Below are 22,024 nucleotides of genomic sequence, written 5' to 3'. Positions count from 1 at the left end.
TTCGTAAGACTGCTGATACGATGGCCATGCACTTCGTGAATGTGCGTGTTTTGGATATCAGGCCAAAGGGTAAAACTTTGCATTGGTAATGTTTGGATGCCACTTTAAAATGCAGGAACTTTTAATGTTTCCTGGCTAATGGTATGTGGAAGTAGGCATCCTACAGATCAATTGAACACATGCACACCCCCTGATGGAGCTGGGGGTATATCTGGTGGACAGCCAACATTTTGAATTTGTCCTTGTGGATGTATTTATTTAGGAGATGTAAGTCCAGAATTGGACTGAATTCTGCAGTTGGGCCATTTTTCTTTAGCCTGATAATGGTTGTCAGGATTGTCCCTGAACATCTGTCAGAGGAAACATGGAATTCAGAAAACAGCAGTGGGGGGAGGTCTTATAGACATCTAGCTATTAGACCTCTGAAGGCTGGCTCCTGGTTAGATCTAGCCAAGATGGTTGTGCAAGCAGATCTTTACAATGGCTGTCTTCTAGGGAATTATATCTTTATACTGAAGTTGGCAGACACTAGTCTGGCTTGGTAGCAGGTGATCCACTGAGAACATCTTAAGGAGGAAATCTGTAGGACCGAGGCTTACAAGAATGATCAAGAAGGAGAGCAGTTTAGACTTGCTAATGAATTCTGCCAAATGGTTCGCTGTACTCAGTTAAAATGCTGCATCTACTTTGGTGCCATAAGCTGCAACACATAATGACAAAAGAGTGCACCAGATGTGCAACAGAGCAAAAAACAAATTAACCTTATTGGGAAGAACTGAGGGTGGAAATGAACACACATAGGAGCGCATACAGAGACACTGGGCATATGTAAGAAGGTGAAGGATAACTTGAGGAAATTGATCTTATGCAAGAATCGCTCGAAAGCTTGTACACATTCAGCAGTGAGAGGGGGGATTAGGCAGATGCAGGAGAGTGAGTGAATTTTGGGCACATGCAGGAGAGCAATGGGAGCAACCAAGACAAATAACAGGTGGGTGATGGGTAAATAGTACACATACAAGTGCAATGGAGAAATGGGAAAATGGGAATGGAAATACAAGACATGGCCTTATGATGCAGTAAAGTATGTGGTAGTGGTGACTAGGAAATGTTACAAGAAGCAAATGAGCATAAAGGATATCGTACACACAACAAAAAAGCAGATGAAACGAACTATAGAACAAAGGTTGAAAACCAGAAAATGTGCTAACATGAAAAATGTGCTCTGTATAACTATGTATTTATACAGCTTGTTTATTAAGGCAAATAATGGCCCTGATAAACAGAAACCACTACATTCTCAAGTTAAAGAATTTAGGCTATGATCTATGTATTGTGCATAAAAATAGGAACATGTTTAAGCATTCTAACTAATACCAATATCATGTGACATGTATCATAAAAAACAATACCTTTACGGAGATCTATTGCAGCTTATAATGCATCTTTTAGCAATTCACCCAGAACCCACCCTTCACACCCCCTAAATGGCAGCCATTAAATTCCAGATATCCCAACAGCTCAGCTGTGATACTCACAGATGGACCTTGCCCACGTGGGAAGTCTTTAGCAGGGTATGGTGGCACCTGCTCCCAGGTGATTCTGATGGCCCAGAGGGCACTAAATTGAATGCCCAGTGCCTTGAAGTATGTTGAAATAGATGCCTCAAGGCGTGATTTGAAGTCATCAGTGGATGGATTTCTTTGGAATTCAAAGACCTGTGAAAAACCGACAATTAAGGTTCATCTTCACCCTCAAACATCACCCTTGTCACCCACATGCTGATTCAAGTCATAGCAGTTACTTCACTTATACTGCTTGCATGAGTTGTTATTCATGATGCACACTTGAAAAAGTAAACTCATGCCGCACAAGCCCCAGGCATCACCTTGTCTGTCCCTGATGTGTTGTACATCATCTGTCTTTTCCAAGCATCACAAATCCAGGCATTCTCCAAATGACAATCTCTCTCTGCCATTTTTTTCTCTTCCTCTCTCATCCAGCTTTGTTTTCTCGTTGCATACCTCTTCCTCAATCTTCTGTTCCCTGAACTGATTCTCTCAAATACGCTTCTTACTTTCTCTGACTATTTTGCTGATCGGTGACATAAACACATCCCCATAATCCTTCAACACCTATAGAAAGGTCACTACATTCTCTTGATATTAGTAGGGTACTATGGGGCCTATTATCAAGAAACGGCGTTAACAGTATCCCCGCTTTAGCGGCAGAAAACTGCTGCTAAAGCGGCGATAATGGGCTTGATAATACGCCCTTGTGAATTCCCATAGAAGCCCATGTCCTGGTGTGAACATGGGCTTCTATGGGAATTCTGTTCTACGGCATATTATCAAGCCCATTATCGCCGTTTTAGCGGCAGTTTTCTGCCGCTAAAGCGGCGATAATGTTAACACAGTGCTTGATAATATTCCCCTATGTTTTTATTTAGACAAAACAAAAGACATTAGAAAGATAAAACAACACCTTTTCAATTACGAACACATTAGACAGGGTTAGCCACTACAAAACAATCCATTGCTAGATAGGTTGTAGCTTGTATTTCACAATTTTACCAACTTTCAAACAAGACATTACCAGAGAATCCTAAATATAATTCCACAAGGGGGAAATTGCTACCACTGCATAGATTAGACATCTTCCTGTTGCAGATATTTGTAAAGCTGAAAGATGAAAATCTATTCACACATTCACTAAACACTGTTGATTAGACAATGATACCCAAGCTGAAGCTAGGGCTGGCAGAAAACTCTAAGGACCAGATGTAGGACCATTCAATTTTGCGAGTCGCAAATTGCGTCGAATTGCAACTCGCAATTTGCTACTTGCAAAACTGAATGTACAACAGTGTCTCAGACACTGTTTGCGATTCCTAATGGGGTCGCAAAATGCATGCCTCATTAATCTTCAGGAGGCAGTCGCAATTTGCCAACCCATTAGGAATAGCTAGCACTCCCAGGGATGGTGTCCTGCTGGGGTCAGCAGACCACCATGTCTGTGACTACATTTTTCAATACAGCCCGTTTTCCCTAAAGGAAAATGGGATGCATTTAAAAAAGAAAAATGAAACTTTGAGTTTCCTTTTTTGAGGGGAGGACCTGGTTTCTGAGACCGCTGCCTGCTCTTAAAAAATATTTTCACACACACTCACAAAGGAAAGGGGTCCCCTGAGGACCCCTTCCCCTTTGTGAGTGGTTTACCATCTACTTGAAGTAGGTGGTAAATTGCGAGTGTTTTGCGGCCACAAATGTGGTCACAAATCAATAGTACATTGCACTGACACTCGCTAGTCAGTGACTCGCAAAATAGCATTTGTACATGCCAGGACCCTTTTTTGCGGTCGCAAATGGGTTGATCTCCCGTTTGCAACTGCAAAAAACGGTCGTACATCTGGCCCTAGTACATTGCACTGACATTATAAAGATGTCATAAATATATATGAGGACTGAGTCGAATAATAATTAAGACAGTACTAATATAAAAGAATGGAAAGTGTGGAGGACATCACACACCCCAGTAAAGTAATGGCTGCTGAAGCATTTTAACCCAGTGTTAACTGACTGAGTAGCACACAGTTAGGCTGCTGATATCATAATCTTGAAAGAAGAGAGCAGGTGTGAAAAAACCTTGATAGTATAGAAAAAACAAGGCTATAACTTGGACCTATAAGAATGTGAAGGTGAAATAGAGCCAAACTTACTGAAGGCCTAGGGCAGGTATCGGGTATCAACAACGAACGGTAAATTATATCAGACAGAGCAGGACCTGGCTGAAGTATGGAACAAAACAAAAAAATACATAGTCCTCTAGGGACAAAACCCCACACGAAATTGGAAGTCCGAAAACTAAAAAGAATTTATTAAATGCCGAATCAACAGAAGGACTTGCAACCTGGAGAAGAGCAACATTTGTTGATTGTAGGAAATAATGTCCTTACAGGAAATAGGAGACATGAAAATCACTGGAATGTATAAGGCTAAGCTCACCTTCAGCCTTCATTATACTAAAATATATATGGGCACCTTCAGAAGGAAGGGAGGTACACAGCAAGAGGGAGCTAGTCCCATACGAAGAAAGGAGCCCTAATATACCCAAGCCCAGAGGGTTGGAAATAGGATAACACCTGGTAGAATAGTGAATGGAACCCACAAGGGAGATTGTGTTCGAAGGGAATAACCAATCCCAATTGCGAACTAATCCTAAGAAAAGCAGAACCATAATGTTGAAGGACATGCATAAAACAACAAGGCATCCACCGTGCCTTAAGAATAAATATTTAGACATCTTGATGGACTGGGTGGGACGTGAACTATTAAAGGTGCCTGTGGCAGCAAAGGTACAAGACTTTTCCTGAAAGCGATAAGTAAGTATCACAGATGTCCTTGCATTGAAGAGTCAGTGTAATGACAACAAGATCAGCAATACAAGAAAAGAGCGCTTTGAACATGGCCCGCACAGACTAGGAATGTAGGCAAGATGCCACAACAAGGAACACCAGCAGGGTACAAGGATGAAGTAAAAATCCCCTTCTATAGAAAACACACAAAGGAATTTGAACTCATGTACCCTCAGTGCCTGAGAGACTAGTGGCAAGAGTCCATCCAGGTGAGGTATAGCGAGAGCAGCTCGCTAAAGAAGTGAATGGATGTACTGATGTAGGATGGCAGTACCGCCTGCCCCACAGCTCTGCTGGGAAATTAAGCGTCTCTCAAGAGAAGTAGAATAACCCCAGAAAGTGTTGCATAAGTAATGTTGCAGAGATTGATGCACAGAGAAACTAGAGATTCGCCATAATTAGGCTTATGTGCACAGCTTTGAGAGAAATTGCTATCAAAACTCTCTTGCCTTTCAGCTCGTCCTATTTAAGTGAGATTGGATTCTCAGCACTTGCAGTATTAAAGACTAATACCCGATCAAGACTGGATGTGGAGCACAACCTGAGGAGAGCAGTAGCAAAAATCCATCCACAGATTGACAGTCTGGGGTTGGCCAACCTGCTAGAGTTCTACGTGCCACGGCGTCCTCTTAGATCAGCCGATCAAGCGTTGGTCTGCATTCCTCGAGGTTTGAAAGCCAGAGCTGGTGGCCGTTCTTTTCGCCGTTTGGCTGTGAAACTCTGGAATTTGCTCCCTGCTTCCCTGCTTCCATCAGAGCAGTCCAGAACCACCTGGCCTTTCGAAAAGCCATAAAGACCTGGCTTTTCCCTGTTTAACTTTTCATTTTCTTCCCTCGGTTTACGTCTAAGGTCGGTGGTCGCGCTGGGACACCCCGTTGCTGGGGCAGCTACACACAATACAAATCTGACAAATAAATAAATAAATGTGGCTATAAACCGGCACACCCGTCACACTTATGTTGGTGGTGTTATTATTAATCTATGTCATGTGTAAAACAAAGCATCCTAGTAAAAACTATTTGCGCACATTTTATCTTGGAAAATTGTGTTTTGAGCTGTGTAATAAGCCTCTGTCATTTCACCTCACCCACTCACAAACCTGCAGTTTACTAAACACTCTTATTGTGTTGAACATTGTTTGCTGGATATGGCCTGTAATATGTGTGTGGCGGTCAATTATGTAGTGAACCAGATTCCAGAAATTTCTGTCAGTTGGTGGTGGGGCCCAACATCTAAAAAAATTCAGCTGGGGGGGAGGGCTCAACCTACAAAGGTTTGAAGACCTCTGAGCTAGACTATAGCTTTGCTTTCCTAAAACTGTAGATGTCTCAGCCTGTGGGTGATACAATCCTAAGTGTGGAATACACGAAGTGATTCATTTTCTGATAAATATATGTCAGTCTCCTAAACATTGCTGCATCCTCCTAATTCTCTGGAAGGGATCCATGTGTTACTAATTTTGTCAATTCAACTGGATAGCATTCTAGTTGTGCTGATAAAGGTGAAACCACAGGAAGTAAACACAACAGCAATAGGACATTACACTTGTCTTAAACACAACTGTTTTCTGTTCCTAAACTTTGCAGTTCTCGTAGTGGGAGCATTGGGCCCGCATGAGGAGTGACCTTTTAAGTCTGATGCGCCCAGTAATGGCATTTAGGGAACACACTGGAATTATGTGTTTAGCAGCAAAACCATTGCCCAGTCCAATCAACTCCACCTGATGACCTTACTTGCTTCAAGTGGTCTCTGTGTGGAATACTGGGGAAAAACATGCAGAAATTGACACAGTGAGTCTGATTTCCACTTGCTTTTCCCCAAATGCTCTTAATCCCATAGCTCCCTCCAAAACTACTGGCATCCCTGGTACCAGTAAATTAAAAGGGGGAGAGGGTCGTAGACTTTTACAGGCTACTCCTAATGAGGTTCATAGTAGGGAGGCAGTCAAATTCTCTACCTCTATTCCTAAGTGTGGGTAATAAGCATCTTGCTTTAGAAAGCTGGTAAAAACATGGCTCTCCGTCCTATAAAGTCTCAGTGAAATTTGGATCACTTTTTTTCCTATACTTGGGTGCCCTAATAGGTATTTGTGCACTATCCCCCAGATGCATCAACAACCCATTTTGCGATTCCTTAATAGCGAAAAATACCGATTCGCTATTAAGAAATAGCAAAATGGAATGCATCAAGAAATCACTAAAAAAAAATAGCGATTTCTTAGAATTCCTTAATTACGACTCGCAAATTGCGAGTCGCAATTAAGGAATACCTCCCCATTCATTCCTATGGGCCTAGAGGCCCATAGGAATGAACGGGAAGACAATCTCAATTTGCAAGTCGCAATTAGCGATTCGCAAATTGAGATTGCGATTTCATGGGTGCAGGGGTGTCCAAAGGATACCCTGTTGCACCCCTGAAATTGATCTGTGCACATATGTTGCGCACACACATGCCCTTAGGGCACGTGTGTGCGCAACATGGAACTTTGAAAAATGCACAAAAGTTCATTTTTCAAAGTTTTTGCAAATTACCATGAAGTTGTACTTCATGGTAATTTGCGTGCCCTATTAGCGAATTTGCTATTTTTAAAAATTTCATGCATTGCGTTTAAGGAATCTCAATTTGAGATACCTTAAATGCAAATAATCGCAATTTAGCGAATTCTCAATTTGCGATTTTTGCATTTGGGATGATGCATCCCAAATGCAAAAATACCGCTCGCAAAGGGGCAGATTCTCAGAATCTGCCCCTTTGCGAGCGGATTTTTGTTTGATGAATATATGCCTATATAACTACGATTAAAAATAAAATGTCTAAAGAAGGAAGATGCCCTGTAAAAACTGATAGAGCTAAGTGTGAAGCTAGTGTTTCAAAGAAATTTGTTTCCAAACCAACAACGAGGCAACTAATGGAGACATGAGGGAGATGATAATGGTTTGCGAATGCAGCCCAATCCTTGTAAGGTGTATCCAATTTGAAAAAGATGCTGTTTGGAGGTGAAGACTAGGAATACAATATGGTAGATTTACCCAACATGTGTCTGGCTGATATAAGACAATGAAAAGCCACAATTGACGTGGTGGCAAACATTCACTGTTCTATATCCCTCACACACTTGGAAACCCCACTGGTATGTTACTGAGGTAGAATCATGTGGATACTATTACACACTTTGGAGTACATGCATGGTGCGCAGAACTGTGGGGTAGAATTCTACTAACCACCAATCACAGTTATAGATTATCCACCAGAATGTTCACCATCAAAGTGGCTACTCCCAAGATAGATAGTGACACTCTTTTGGAGAAGGTTGTGCTGTCATGGCAGTGAAGAGGCATCTGTGTAGTAGAGGATTTATTATCATCACAATGGTAAACTGAAATTGTGCCACTACAACTGTAAATCCGCCAGGCTTTTTAAACATGTGCCTGATAAATTAATATTTATTCATATTTCCTGAATGTAATGCTGTTTACACTTCATTTACTTCAGCTTCAGTCTGCCTGTACCTCTTTCACTCATTCTCTTATTTTCTGTGCCACTAGCTCATGCTCCGTCGACACTCCTCCTATATCTCCATCTCTCTATATTTCACTACCTCTCCACAAAGAGGACACAGGTAAAGTTGGGGTCTCTGGAGAACTCACCCTGTAGTAAAGTTGTCCATCTCCAGCAGAGAAATCAGCATCAGCCCAGAACGCTGCAATCATGGGTGGAGTATAGAAGTCTGTTTTGAAGAATGAATATGGATTTCTAAAGGTGTAAATTGGTTCGTAGCGGTTACGTTGAAATACAATCACACCATTGTCAGTGAACTAGAAGGAATGAAGAAGAAATCGTGGATTCCATATTATTTTTTATTTAATTGTTTTGCTCATAACATCCAATAGCCATACATTACTCATTATTTAAGTCTTATGTCCAGTTCATGAATGTAATATTGAGAAGTATAACCATTTTAAATAGCATATGTAGTAAGAAGAACCTAAACAATGTTCATAAACAGTGGAGTATGTTTTTTTAAAACCATATCTTAAGGTGTGATTTATATGTGCATGTTGTATATGTGACAGTTCGGGTTGACAGTATGAGGGCTTTACTCAGGCTGAGTTTAGTGCTGTGATTAGTTTGATATTGAAGAACTTTGGAGCAAGCTTGATTTCTGCACCATACATGAGTTTGGCCTGCCTGTGTTTGGAAGCTGCCACAGTTGAGGTAACCCACTTTTTGTGGCCTGTATCTTTGATAGGAGTGACCATTTGGCTGACCAGGATGAGGGCTTCGTCCAGACTGAGGGCCTGATTATTATCTTGGCGGATGAGTTACTCCGTCACAACGATGATTGATATCCCGTTCGCCGAAATGTAAATCCCATTATATCACATGGAATTTATATTTCGGTGGACGGGTTATACGGCACTATTGTGATGTAGTAACTTGTCCGCAAGGATCATAATCAGGACTTTAGTCTGTTGCTGTGTTCATTTTGATATTTGAGAACATTGATCTGTCTGATATTTGCGACAACACAGAGATGTGGCCTGTTTGGGTGCGTGATACGAGTGACAGTTGGCGCATCAGGGTATTGACTTGACTTTTCACATGGTTGTGTTTGATTTTTATGATCACAAACATTTAAGGTAAATACACTGATGATTTGGTACATGAGCAATGCCCTCAATGAGTTATTCAAAAAGGATTATTCAGTGAGTAAAAGTATCTAAGGACATATACAGCAATGGTGCATGAGCATTGAGTAAGTTCAGATCAAATATGTTTGTAATAAATAAATAAACAAGGACTAGACACTAAATTCTGCCATATACTACTTGAATACAAAATTGCATAAAATGCAGTTTTGTGAGTTACTCACACAAGTAGCCCTTAAGTAAACTCCATATTCATTTAGGAAAAGTGACTGTTTTTTGGCCCCGTTCATTCCCTGTAACCCACTTGACTAATCTATACCACATCTGCCATGCTAAAAGGCTGAATTGTGAAAACTAGGTTCATCAAAATTTCCCCAAAATGTTCAAGGGAGAAAGGCAAAGTTGTTAAGGGTCCATCATTTTAATTTCCAAAGGAGTGAGGCTTCAACTTTCAATACAGAGGTGTGACTGTGCATGTCTGATAAATAGATAGGTACATCCAACTGCATATGTATCTCATAGATGTAGACTCCATTGCTTCTTTAGGTCTTGCTCACCAAGTCCACTGTCTTACGTTTTACTGTGTGAACATTGTATTGAGTCATTTAAGAACATTTATTGATTTAAGGCACATATTATGTTGATTTTCTTATGTAACTTTCTGCAACCATCTTCTATTAATATGTGAAAAGGGAAGATGTGTAAGGTAAGTTAAGACTACCTAAATATAATTTTTAAATGTGTAAATGTCTCCTTATTAATATCTAAAGATTTTAGGTTGTTTAATGGGTGAAAATAGTAGATGACATTCTTAAAGAATGTGTTTTATAAAGGCTGCCTGTACCTGAAAGTATATTTTACGATTCTTAGCTAATTGTAACTTTAAGGTAAATGATTTTAATTATTTGTATTCAATTGAAATTGAAAGCAGAAAGCTACAAAGAAAAGAAGTAACTAGAAGTAGCTACACATTTTAAAAAAATGAGTTCTAACAAGGTGGAAAATGTTGGTTAAAATGCTCCTAAAAATGTGTAATATTTTATAAAAAGAACTCAAAACAAGCCATTTGACACTTAAGAAATGTTTTGATGCCTTGTTAAACAGATTTCAGTGGAAAGAAGGATGTTAATTTTTTTTATTATGTGAGTGTTTGCAAAACTCACAGTCAATATGAAATTGTGATTTCATATAATCTCTAAGCAAGCATGGTCCATTTGCAAAATAGAAAATCTTTGTATAAATCTACACATTTAAAACATATTAAAATTATCTACCATAAATTATTAATTAAAAAAAAGTTTCACATAATTTCCCATATTCAAGCACAACCGATTAACAGTGTGCTGAGAGGATGGTTTATAAACATATGATAGCTACACATATTTCATATATCAATCGCTGTCAGTGGCATTATCTTAATTTCAGTCATCACATATATATTATCCATTCAAGATAATACATTTGTATATTTAAAAACATCACCACCTTAAAGCAAATGTAAGGCCATAAGCAATTCATCCCTAAATCAGCATGCAGTGAACTGTCATAACAACATAATATATTGTGATATTGGGATTCTAAAAAGAGTAAAAACAAGTGGCACAATATTTTCTCTTTCATTAAACCACCCCTACCACTATCCTCCAAAATGTTTATAAGCATTGTTACAGAATTACATCACCTTCAGTGGCCGACTCTAGATCTGGCCTGTACCATGCCTTCCGAGTCAGAGCCAGTGCCTTTTTCTTTTGAGCATAGGTGGTAAGATTGAAGTTTAACGTAAAGACAGGTAGGGATACCAGCTCTTGCTATGGATACACATCCATGGCATCAACGTCTTTCATGCCAGATGTGACGTGCACAGTGCCTATTATAGGCGCCACCCCAGCATTCTAACATCAGTTACTTTTTGCAGCATTTCCTCAGCAAAAGTGCAAAGCCAAGAAGGATGCTAATGTACTAGTGTGTAGCACTATGGGCCTAAGAATGGTGACCCAATGCAGAAATCATTTTGCTGAGCTGGAAGGATCAGTAAGGAATATGCAACTCGAGTCTCTACCAGATGAGGCATTACGGAAGGTAAGTAACTTGTTCCTCTGATTGAGACTTCTAGACGCAGGTTCCTTACCTTAGAATAGATACACAATCAATACCTAACTGGAGGTGGATCTGCAAACAGATTAGACAGGCAGTAATTTTTAGTGAAAGTGTACAGAGAAGCCCACGTTGCTGCATGACAGATGTTCAGGACAGGGACTGTTGGATGCAGTGGTCACAGCCTTGGTTCTAGTGACATGAGCGTGCAAGACCGTAAGAGGTTGTTTATGGCCTGTGCATAGCGGATCTTTTTGCAGAGAAAAATTCATCGTGAGATGGTCCTTTTCTGAGCATTCTTTCCTTTCTTCACCCCAACATACCCAACCAAGAGTTGATTGTCCACATAGAACTCTTACGTATGATCAATGCAGAACGGCAATGCTCTTTTTGGGACCAAGTAGGAGAGTTTCTCCTCTTCTTTAGAAGGTTGAGGCAGAGAAACATAGGTAGGAAGGGTGAAATTTTGGGCCATATGAAAAGGTGTCACTACTTTTATGAGGATGGAGGCATTAGTTCTTAGAACCAAATTGCCAGGGTAGAATGTTGTGTAAGGAGGGTGCACAGATATTGCTTGCATTTCGCTGACCCTCCTGGCCGATGTTATGGCCACCAGGAAAGCCGTTTTGCTGGTGAGTAAACAGAGTTGGCAGTTGTGTAGAGACACAAAGGGTGCACACATCAGAAAGGTCAAGACCAGACTGAGGTCCCACTGGGGCATAATGAATGGTTGATAAGGGAATAGGTGTTGGAGTTCCTAGAGTCACAATGTCTGACTTGAACAAATAAGGCTGGTTCGGCAACTGCAAGAAACCCGAAATGGCTGAAAGATAACCTTTGCCCAAAGCATAGACTTGGAGGGCCAGAGAAAAAATGAATACCATAACTTGGGATAAGGGAGCAGAGAGAGGGTCAACATCGCAGTGGTGGCCGGCATGGCTCGAAAGGGTTGGTGGATCACGCATATTAAAATAAAAACATAAAATGAAATAAATTTACCTTTGAGCCGGGTCCCCGCTCCTGCTCTTCTCTATCTTGGATGGAAGCACAGCCAGGCCCCACTGACCAATCACAACACTGCAATGCAGCATTGTGATTGGTAGGCACCCAGGCTCCCCTGACCAATCACACCACTGCAATGCAGTGTTGATTGGTTTTGAGCATCATGGTTCGACCCTCAACCAGGGAATGGGGGAGTTGGAAGCTTGGGCCATCAAGCTCACCGGGGTGGAGTGCTCGGTGAGTAAACCGGGCTTATTAGAAGTGGGGTGACAGCGGTAGGCAATTGTCTTGTGCACAGGAGCCTCTGTAAGGAGCTTGGACCAGGCACTAAGCAAGACGTCCTTAAGGGCTTCATTAAATAGGAGTAATGGTTCGGACGGGACAATTTTCGGCTAAAGCACCTCTATCAAGATGTTCGTCTTGACCGTCACTGAGGGCAGCTGAAGGTCCAGGATCTCATTTGTTCTCCGTAACACCATTACAAAAGAGGCTCCCTTCTCTACAGCCAGGGTGGGTGGAGAGACTAAGCCTGTTTCTGGTGAGGTCCTCAGACCCCTCCCAACTGTGCCCCTCACCAGACCTATCAAAAGAAAAAGGCACTGGCTCAGAATCAGAAAGCATAGTAATAGTGTTGGATGAGGCTGATCTTGCTCCGTATTGGAGCGGGGAATGGCAAAGGTGTCAGAGCTGCCGTGGGGCTTAGTCAAAACCAGGAACTATGACACATGAGAGGGTACTGAATCTATAGGGCCTGTCAGGCACTAAGGATAGACTTGCTAACAGAAACCCAGTAGGGGTTCATTCTGAACCCATGGGACCCGACAGCACTCCAGAGTGGTCTGTCTGCCCCAATATGAGGTACGTAGCCTCATAAAACTCTTTGATTTGGGCGGGAGTTGCTTCAACTCCGGGAAACTCTAGGAGGCACAGAGCAGATTCAGGCACAGGCTCCATAGTGGGACAGAGGTAGAAAGACCTTCAATGGTGTTGTGGATCCTATTCCTCCTCCAAGGACTTGGATCAGAGCAATGAAGTCAAAGAGTGCTTCAACTTCTTAGATTTCTTCTTTTTGTGGGGCTTACCCAAAGACTTGGATAGGGGTGATGGGGTCTTGAACCAGCAGATATATAAAGACCTGTGGAAGACTGCATGCAATAAGAGTGTAACCATAGCAAGGGTTGATAAACCGATCTCTTTTTATTTTAAACTTCAGTTTACCAGTGGAGACAACCACATCTGTTGTACTGAATTAATCTGCAGTGATAAGGTAGATGTCATCTGGAAATCTCCCAACTGTCCACCTCATTCCTACAATTAAATATGTTACAGGAGAAGTCCCTTCAAATCCTGTAAATAGAATCAACATATTTTTCATCTTCTATACGCCAACCCAAATCAGAAATCATAAAGCATTTAAACTAATGATTCTAACAAGATTAAACTTTCTATATAAAATTTTACATCCATTTTTAATAACAAACAATTCCAACTTGAAATATTTTTAATCAGTGTTTATATTTTCAGTTAAGTATGTCAATATGTTAAAAATCGTGGATATTTTCATAGCATTTAAACAGCACAATTCGTTAGCTTTAGCACTTTCTAGAATCTGCCCACCGTTCCTTAAAAATCCAACATATTTCTCCTAGATCCTTTTTTGACAACATTTTAGTGCATTAAAACAACTTGAAACCAAACTGCTTAGCACAGATTAAAATTGGTAAATAAAAATCTAATCAAAATGTTGAAAAACTGTAGTGTAATTCTAAAACAAAATAACTGGCAGGAAATGTACCAGCTTTATTTAAACTCTTCAAATGTTAGGTTCGGCCAACTAATTGTTTACATTTGATTCTGAAAGCTAAATTTGCATAATATTTTTGGGAAATTCTAACTTTTTTTCTCAACAATTATTTTTGGTACATGGAGAAGTAAATAAACTTGAACCTTGCTCAAAATGTGGGAGATTCATTGTTTTGGCCAAATGTGTTCCCCAGCAAAATATGTATCTGGGGCTTATTGGATTATTGTCATAATCATCTTGATGCACACAGGGCGGAGTGTAGCTGGGGAAAGTTTTCTCTCACACTATCTATTTTTAAACCTTTTTTGTAGATGATAAGTAACATGAACTGTAAAGAGTGAGGGCATATTGTTGTCTAATCCTGAAATCTTGCCCTGGTTCTAATGACCCTCTTGTCTAGATTTCCAGTAATGTCCAGTCTGATGCTGAAGAATTTCAGGATACTCACGTAAAGGCTACTATAGAAGTTGCTGTCGAAAGGGAATCCAATCGGGATGCTGATAATTTGTGAAGAGAAATCCTGTTTGAGCTGGGTTGCTCTCCAGTCACTACTGTAGTCAAAGAGCCTAATCTCTGGAAACATAGATAAGCAATTTTAAAATTAAATAGAGGTACAAATTTACACAAAATATAATGGTCTTTATAAACAGCTGTACCTTTGACACCCCACAGTGGTTTTACCAACTAAAAAGAAGAATTTCAAATAAAAATGGTACTAAACACCTACGTTGTGGCAGCAACATACCTTGAACATAACATGTGATGCATAAATTTTTATATATGTGTGCTTTATTGTTAATTTGTGTTTCATATATTGTTAGAATATGCATGTATATATGTATATGTGTGGTCCCCAAGAATAAAATTGTGGATTTGATTTACCCCTCTGGAGTGCTGTTATTTTGCTGAAAGGAAGCGGAATAGATGAGCAGGATATATATATATATACATATATATACATATATATATATATATATATATATATATATATATATATATATATATATATATATATATATGTACGGCAACGCTCCCAAGAGTGCCACAAACCGCAGCACCCTCTCAGAGAAGAACGGACACCAAGTCAGGTAGCGAGTGCAGCAGTGTCTTTTTTTATTATTTCCTCATGTGTAGCAGGAGTGCCACGATCCTGGACGCGTTTCGGCGACCCTGTCGCCTTGCTCACCACATTATATATATGTATGTATATATCTTACGTCCCAGCAATGCACTGCTTATGACTTCCAATATTACATCACTCATCACATGGTCAGTGACATCACTAATGGCATCATCCACAGTACTACTCACACCCACTCACACTCCCGTACAACCTACTGTGCGCCTCCTCACACACCAATGCAACCTCTCACATACCCATTCACAGACCCACCAGGTAGCTCTCAGCTTTTAAGCTAGCAGGACACCTCGTCTGTGTAGCGCTTTTAACTGACCGAAGGATCTTGTTTTAACATACTGTTATTTTAAATTGCTCATACTGTGTGGAACAAGAATTGTATGAATTTGAATTGCTTTTTAAAAAACTTCATTTAAACCCCCTCACCTGCAACCAGAATAACTTGCACATCTCTGGGAGGGACTGGGACGGTTTTGCGTGGTAGCACTTCCGCCTGTTTTCAGGAAGTAGATCGGGGCAGGTTGCCACTCTACATGTTTAGCGGTGAGACAGGTAAAAGCATGGCTGCTAATCGGCCACAGTGATAGCTCTCAGCCTTTAAGTTAGCAGCTAGCAGGGCACCAGCTCTTTTGACTGACTGAAGGATCTTGCTTTAACATACTGTTATTTTAAATTGCTCATACTGTGTGAAACTAGAATTGTATGAAGTTGAATGGCTTTTTTAAAAACTTCATTTAATTGCCCTCACCTTTAACCAGAAGAACTTGCACATCTCTGAGGGGGACAGGGATGTTTTGTGAGGTACCACTCCGCCTGTTTTCAGGAAGCACATCAGGTGGGTTGCCGCTCTAGATGTTTAGCGGTGAGACAGATAAAAGTATGGCTCGTAAGCGGCAGTGCAGCGGGCACATCGCCCACATGCCAAAGGCAAGCCTGTCTGCCCCAGCCCGCACCTGGCCTGTGCGTAGTGCCAGGGATGCTGCTGGTTTCAGCTCTCATCCCGCTACAGGGCCGACCTACACTATGGATCAATTTTGCGGCTACATCATTGGCAGTAAGTGTTGTAGGAAGTCCAGTCTGATTCTTTTTTCATCTGAGGCACTGTTTCAGTACCGTGATTGCAGTTTTCATATTCACTCCTGTAAACCACAATTGGTGTCAACTAGCTCTAGATTTGTCCCAAACAGGCTGTGTGGGATGAGGACAGTACTATGGACGTTGATTAACCCACGCTCCCTCTGTAAGCATTCATTAGAGTTTTCTATGTTTGCGGGGACACGCGTTGTGGGCCTTGCCTTCATTACGGAAACATGGAAGGAAGCTTCCTCTTCAGATCCAGACCTAGCAATGGCCTTTCCTGCTGGGTTCACTATGTTCAGGCAAGATCGGGTGGGAAAAAGGGGAGGGGGACTGGCCGTAATATTTAGAAGTAAGTGGAATATTTAAAATATAATAGACAACCATTACACTTTTAATGGCATCCTACTCTATCGGCCTCCTGGGCCCAGGGCTGATTTTTTAAATACTATTGCTAGATCCTTGGATGCAATATCCCAGTCATCGGATTTCAGGTGATTTTAATCTTCACCTTGAAGACCCAGTGGACAAAGATGCAGTGTACTTCTTTGACATTACTAACAGCCTAGGCATCACTCAGCAGGTGACTGGCAGGACACACCCTGGGGGACATTTGTTGGATGGGTTGTTCTCAAAGAACAAGTCTCTAGAATGTCTTCCGTCGCTGCCTCACATCTGGAAAGATCATAGAGCTGTTATGTTCTCTATCTCCCTAAAGAATTCGCAGATATCAAAACTGGAAAACAATCAGCCGAGAAGTGTACGGCCTTGGAACAAGATTGCATTTGATACTTTCAAAAGTTCCTTGTCCGAGAACCCACCCAACTTCACAGAGGACCCAAATGGGGTTGCTGCCTCATTTGACAAATGGCTTAGGAGTACAATTGATCAGGTGTTGCCCGTCAAATCCATGGTTAATTATAGGGCAAATCATACGGAACCCTGGTACTCCGAACGTCTTAGAATTTTAAAACAAAAATGTCGTCACCTCGAAAGGAAATGGAGAGTTAGTTATGAAATCAACTACAAAACTGCCTATAAACAAGCTTTGCTAGACTATAAAAAATATGTGCACGAGGAGAGAACCTGTTATTTTACTACAGCTATAACATCTGCAAAAAATTCAACTAAGGAACTTTTTTCCACAATGAAAAAATGTGTCCGGAGGTGATAAATTCATCATTGAATCAGACTTTTTGTAACTCACTGGCCACGTTTTTCCAAGACAATGTTAGTTTTGTTTAAAGTGGCTTTTCCCAACTGTTGTCCCAGGGGGCATCATCCTCTTCGAAGACCGTTACAAATCCAAAGGAGGAAAGTGAAACGCCACCAGCTACTTCAGATATCGGTGACCCTCCTGAATTATCTGTTTTTCCTCCATTGACTGTTGATGAGGTCACTAATCTTCTGTTGTCTACCAAATCTCGCTCTCCACTAGATCCATGCCGGCCCAAACATTTCCATCTACTACCAGAAGTCTTTGTGTCACATCTGGTTTTTATTTTTAATCAAATGTTTCTTTCTGGTATGTTCCCCCTAATTGAAAACTGTCATCTGTTCTTCCCCTCTTAAAGAAAGCAAACCTTGATGGGGCAGATCCTAGTAATTACTGCCCTATCTCAAGGCTCCAATACCTGCAGAAATGGTTGATAAAACCATGAATGGTGTTTTATTGGACTATTTTGAAAAACACTCCTTTGTGAATACCACTCAGTTTGGCTTTAGAAAGCATCATAGCACTGAGTTGCCATTGATTTCAGCGTCCGAGTTGATCAGGCAGACAGTTGATGACGGAGGCTGTGCAGCACTTGTGCTGCTTGACCTCTCAGTCGCTTTTGGTACTGTGAATCATCAAAAGTTATTGGAAGTTTTAGATAGGATCAGCATTAAAGGGAAAGCTTTTGCCATGCTCAAGTCGTTCCTGTTGGATCAGGAACAGTTTGTGGCTCTGTCAGATTTTAAGTCACCTAATTTCACATTGCCCTGTGGAGTACCCCAGGGCTCTTCGTTGAGCCCCACTGTTTTTAATATTTATGTTGCTCTGTTGGCAAGGCTGATTCGATCTCTGAGTTTCTCTGCTATCTCCTATGCCGATGACAGCCAGATTGTGGTTTCTGTGACAGGCTCACCATCAGACACGGAAGCACAGTTCCACACCTGTCTTCGTCAAGTTGGGGACTGGATGGCAATGAACTGCCTGAAATTGAACTCCGGTAAGACCGAAGTTCTACTTTTTGGCAGCCACATGAATTTTTGGTCTCCTGCTTTGTGGCCCTCGGAGCTGGGCTCCCTACCCAATCCAGTGAATAAATTAAAGAACTTAGGAGTCACGTTTGATTCTTTGCTTTCTTTCGAGGGTCATGTGAACCAGGTTACCTCAACATCTTTCTACACTTTAAAATTACTAAGAAGGATTCTTCCTTTTATCCCAGCTAATCGGCAGAAATTAGTGGTTTCGGCTCTTGTTTTAACCAAGGCCGACTACTGTAATGGCCTTTTTATCAACCTTCGGTAGAAATGTCTGATCAAGTTGCAGATTGTGCAAAATGCAGCAGCACATTTACTGCTGAACATCCCAAAATACAAATCTGTCTCTTTGACGCTCAAAGAGCTACACTGGTTGCCGGTCAAGAGAAGGATCACATTTAAGGTCCTCTGTATAGCGTTTAAAGCTATTCATGACATAGGACCTACTTTTTTTAAACAGAATCTGCAGCCTTACATTCCGACCCGTCATCTCCACTCAGGTTATGCTCATAACCTGGTAGTTCCCAGGTTGAAATAGTTTTCCTGGGGTGGAAGAAGCTTCCTGGTCGGTATGACCCAACTCTGGAACTCGCTTCCACTATGGCTAAATTCCTCTGTTGGCCTTCAGAAAGGCGTTAAAACGTGGCTTTTTAATCTCTAATGTGGTCAAATTGGTCCGGTATCTATTTTCTGATGAGCTAGTGCATTGACACCCTCGGGTGAATGTTTTTCACTTTATGAATTTCCTTTTTCATTTCATTTCATTTTCAGTAATCTCATACCGACTCACTCCTCACAGAGGCTCCCACACACCCATTCACACACTCGTACAGCCAATCAAACAACCATTCACTCACCCATACAGCCACTCATTCAACCAGTCACTCACCCATACAGCTACTCACTCACCCACCTATTTACCTACAGTCACTCACCCACAAACTCACCCATGCAGCTTTTGGACACAGCCACTTACACACCCTTACAAACACTCACGCACCCACACAACCAAATACATACCCATTCACACATCCCTACAAGTGTTCATACATCCACTCACTGACCCGCACAGCCATTCACACAGACAATCACTTTCCAATACAGCCACTCACACACCAACTACCTTAACCAAAACCCACTGAAATAGCCACTCACCCAAACAGTCAATTACACCCCCTGTTACCCACTCATAAAGCCATTCAGACACCCACACACCCACCCATATAGTCACTACACACCCACATACCTACCAATAGAGTCACTAACTCACCCATAAAGTGACTGACACACACACTCACTCACCAATGCAGCCACTCATGCAGCATCTCATTCGCCCACACAGCTACTCACACATCCACTTATATACCCACACAGCCACTCACATAATATATGTTAGAAGCAATATCACTCAGTAGTAGTGCACCTAATATAGTAATTTACCTTTTGACGTAGGTTAGTATATATGTTTAACAATCATAATCTCTTAGAAAATACATTCACTGGATGATGTCATCAGTAATATCATTTGAGATGTCATCAGTGATGTCATCAGTGCTGTCACAGACCATGTCATGAATGATGTAATATGTGAGGTCATAAGCAGTGCATTGTGGGGGCATTAGGATAAGTTACTTACCTGTAATCCTAGCTCTCTTCCAGTGGTATCCTAATTAAAATCATAAGCACTGAATATTCCCTCCCATGCACAGGGACCTGGAGCATATTAAAATATATATATAGCTCTATATATATGCATATGTATATATTTTCCACAAAAACAAATGTAGCCTTACGAAAAAGCAAAGCTAATCAATGCATCAAACATTGCTTCTGCAACAACACTAATTTTTTCAATTTTTTCTTGTTTAACAAGAACAACATATTCATTGGAAGAATAAACATAGACGTAAAAGAAACACCTGAATTCTTTTTAATGAAAACTGCGGAAGCTGAAATGTAACATAGAAAGCATTGTTAGCCCAAAGGCTGCATTGGCATCATAAACGTATAGAAACTGAAAGAAAACAAACCAAAACTGGAACTGCCCCTTTAAGGCAGCCATGACCCATAGCTTCCCATCATGCCTCAGGGCTGGCAGTTAGGCCAGTTGTTCTTTGCGGAGACAGCAAGATTAGTGCACAAAGAAATAACCTAATGAATTCTCATTTGTCTGGGGAGGTGGGTGGGTTGCTTATGATTTAGATGAGGATACCCCTGGAAGAGAACTAGCATTACAGGTAAGTAACTTATCCTTCTCTACCATGGTATCCTCATCAATTGTAATAAGCAGTGAATCGAATAGCAAGCCCATCCTCTACCTCTGCGGATAAATGAATAGAAATCAAGAGCTGCAGGCTCAGCGATGGAATAAATTCCACAAAGAGGCCTGGCCCACTTGGACGTCTGCTCTTGTGTCTAAATACAGACTGTAGTGTCTTATGAATGTATGAACCGACCTCCAAGTGGCTTCTAGCAGATCTCAGAGATGGGTACATTGAGCAACAAAGCCACAGTAGCAGCCTTGTCCCTTGTGGAATGAGCCTTGGGCGTGACCCAAGGAACTTATTAGACAGATGGTATGCCAGCTTGATACATGACACTATCTATCTGGAGAGAGAGCATTTAGAAGCTGGGAAATCTGTTCTGATGGAACCCTAATTTACAAACAAGTGATCAGACTTCCTGATAGCCTTAGACTTGTCTATGTAAATCTTTAGGACTCTTTTAAGTTTTAAAGAGTAAAGAGACTTTTCAGCCGGTGTGGTGGGATTAGGTAAAAAGGTGGGTAGTGAAATGGACTGATTAATGTGAAAGTCAGACACCACCTTTAGGAAGGAACGAAGGGTGGGTTCTCATTACTATCTTGTAGTTGTGGAACACTGTGTATTGCTCTTTAGAGCAGAGTGCTTGGATTTTCCCTCACATTACAAGCAGAAGTGACCGCCAGCAAGAAGGCAGCCTTCGATGTGAGATGTTGCAGGGTTGCTTTGTGAATCAGCTCCAAGGGAGGACCCATGAGCTTGGAAATAACCAAATTGAGCTCCCAGGGAGGTGAAGGGGAGGAGAATAGAGGAAAGACGTTCTTTAACCCTTGTAAAACATCCTTAACCACCTGAAGCTGGAAGAAGGATGTCTGGGAGGGTGATTTTCTATAAGCCGTAATGGCTGCAAGGTGCACTTTTATGGAGGCAAACTGCAAACCTGAATTGGCCAAGTGCAGGAGATATGGTAAAATTACCTCCTCCTGCCCTTGGGTCAGCTGGAACCCCTTTTGTTTATAGCAGAAATGCTTAAAAGATTAGTTGAATTATATATTTTGATTTAGTTTAGTATTAAACTATAATATTGAAATAATTGTCTGATAATTACATATACATTTTTATCTTTAAGCAAATATGCATATTTTTGAAACTGTGAAATAATTGTATTTATTTAACATTATTTCTGATTGATTTTAAGTCTCTGCCTCCATTATTTTCTGTATGTGCTGCTGTACCTGTGAATGGTGATGTGTGGTCCTTGACTTACTCCAAGGCTGGGCTGGAGCACATTTAATACAGTTTTGTCACCTTAAGGACTGCAGTAAATTTAGGAGTGTA

The 22,024-nt window shown here is 41.1% G+C and overlaps 1 protein-coding gene across 1 annotated transcript in view; it reads right to left on the bottom strand.

Annotated features, from left to right (window-relative positions):
* LOC144792796 (uncharacterized) overlaps window positions 1–22,024 on the bottom strand; it is an 844,113-nt gene that overhangs the window by 700,453 nt on the left and 121,636 nt on the right. Inside the window, exons 13-15 of the mRNA XM_078667999.1 lie at window positions 14,412–14,536; window positions 8,062–8,229; window positions 1,539–1,718 (exon numbers count right to left, since the gene is read on the bottom strand). Coding sequence (XP_078524125.1) covers window positions 1,539–1,718; window positions 8,062–8,229; window positions 14,412–14,536 — 473 coding nt within the window. The remainder of the gene's footprint in view (window positions 1–1,538; window positions 1,719–8,061; window positions 8,230–14,411; window positions 14,537–22,024) is intronic.

Source organism: Lissotriton helveticus, chromosome 11, assembly GCF_964261635.1.
Source record: "Lissotriton helveticus chromosome 11, aLisHel1.1, whole genome shotgun sequence".
Taxonomy (NCBI): Eukaryota; Metazoa; Chordata; class Amphibia; order Caudata; family Salamandridae; genus Lissotriton; species Lissotriton helveticus.
The sequence above is the reverse complement of the archived record's forward strand: the minus strand, read 5'-3'. Positions and strand labels throughout refer to the sequence as shown.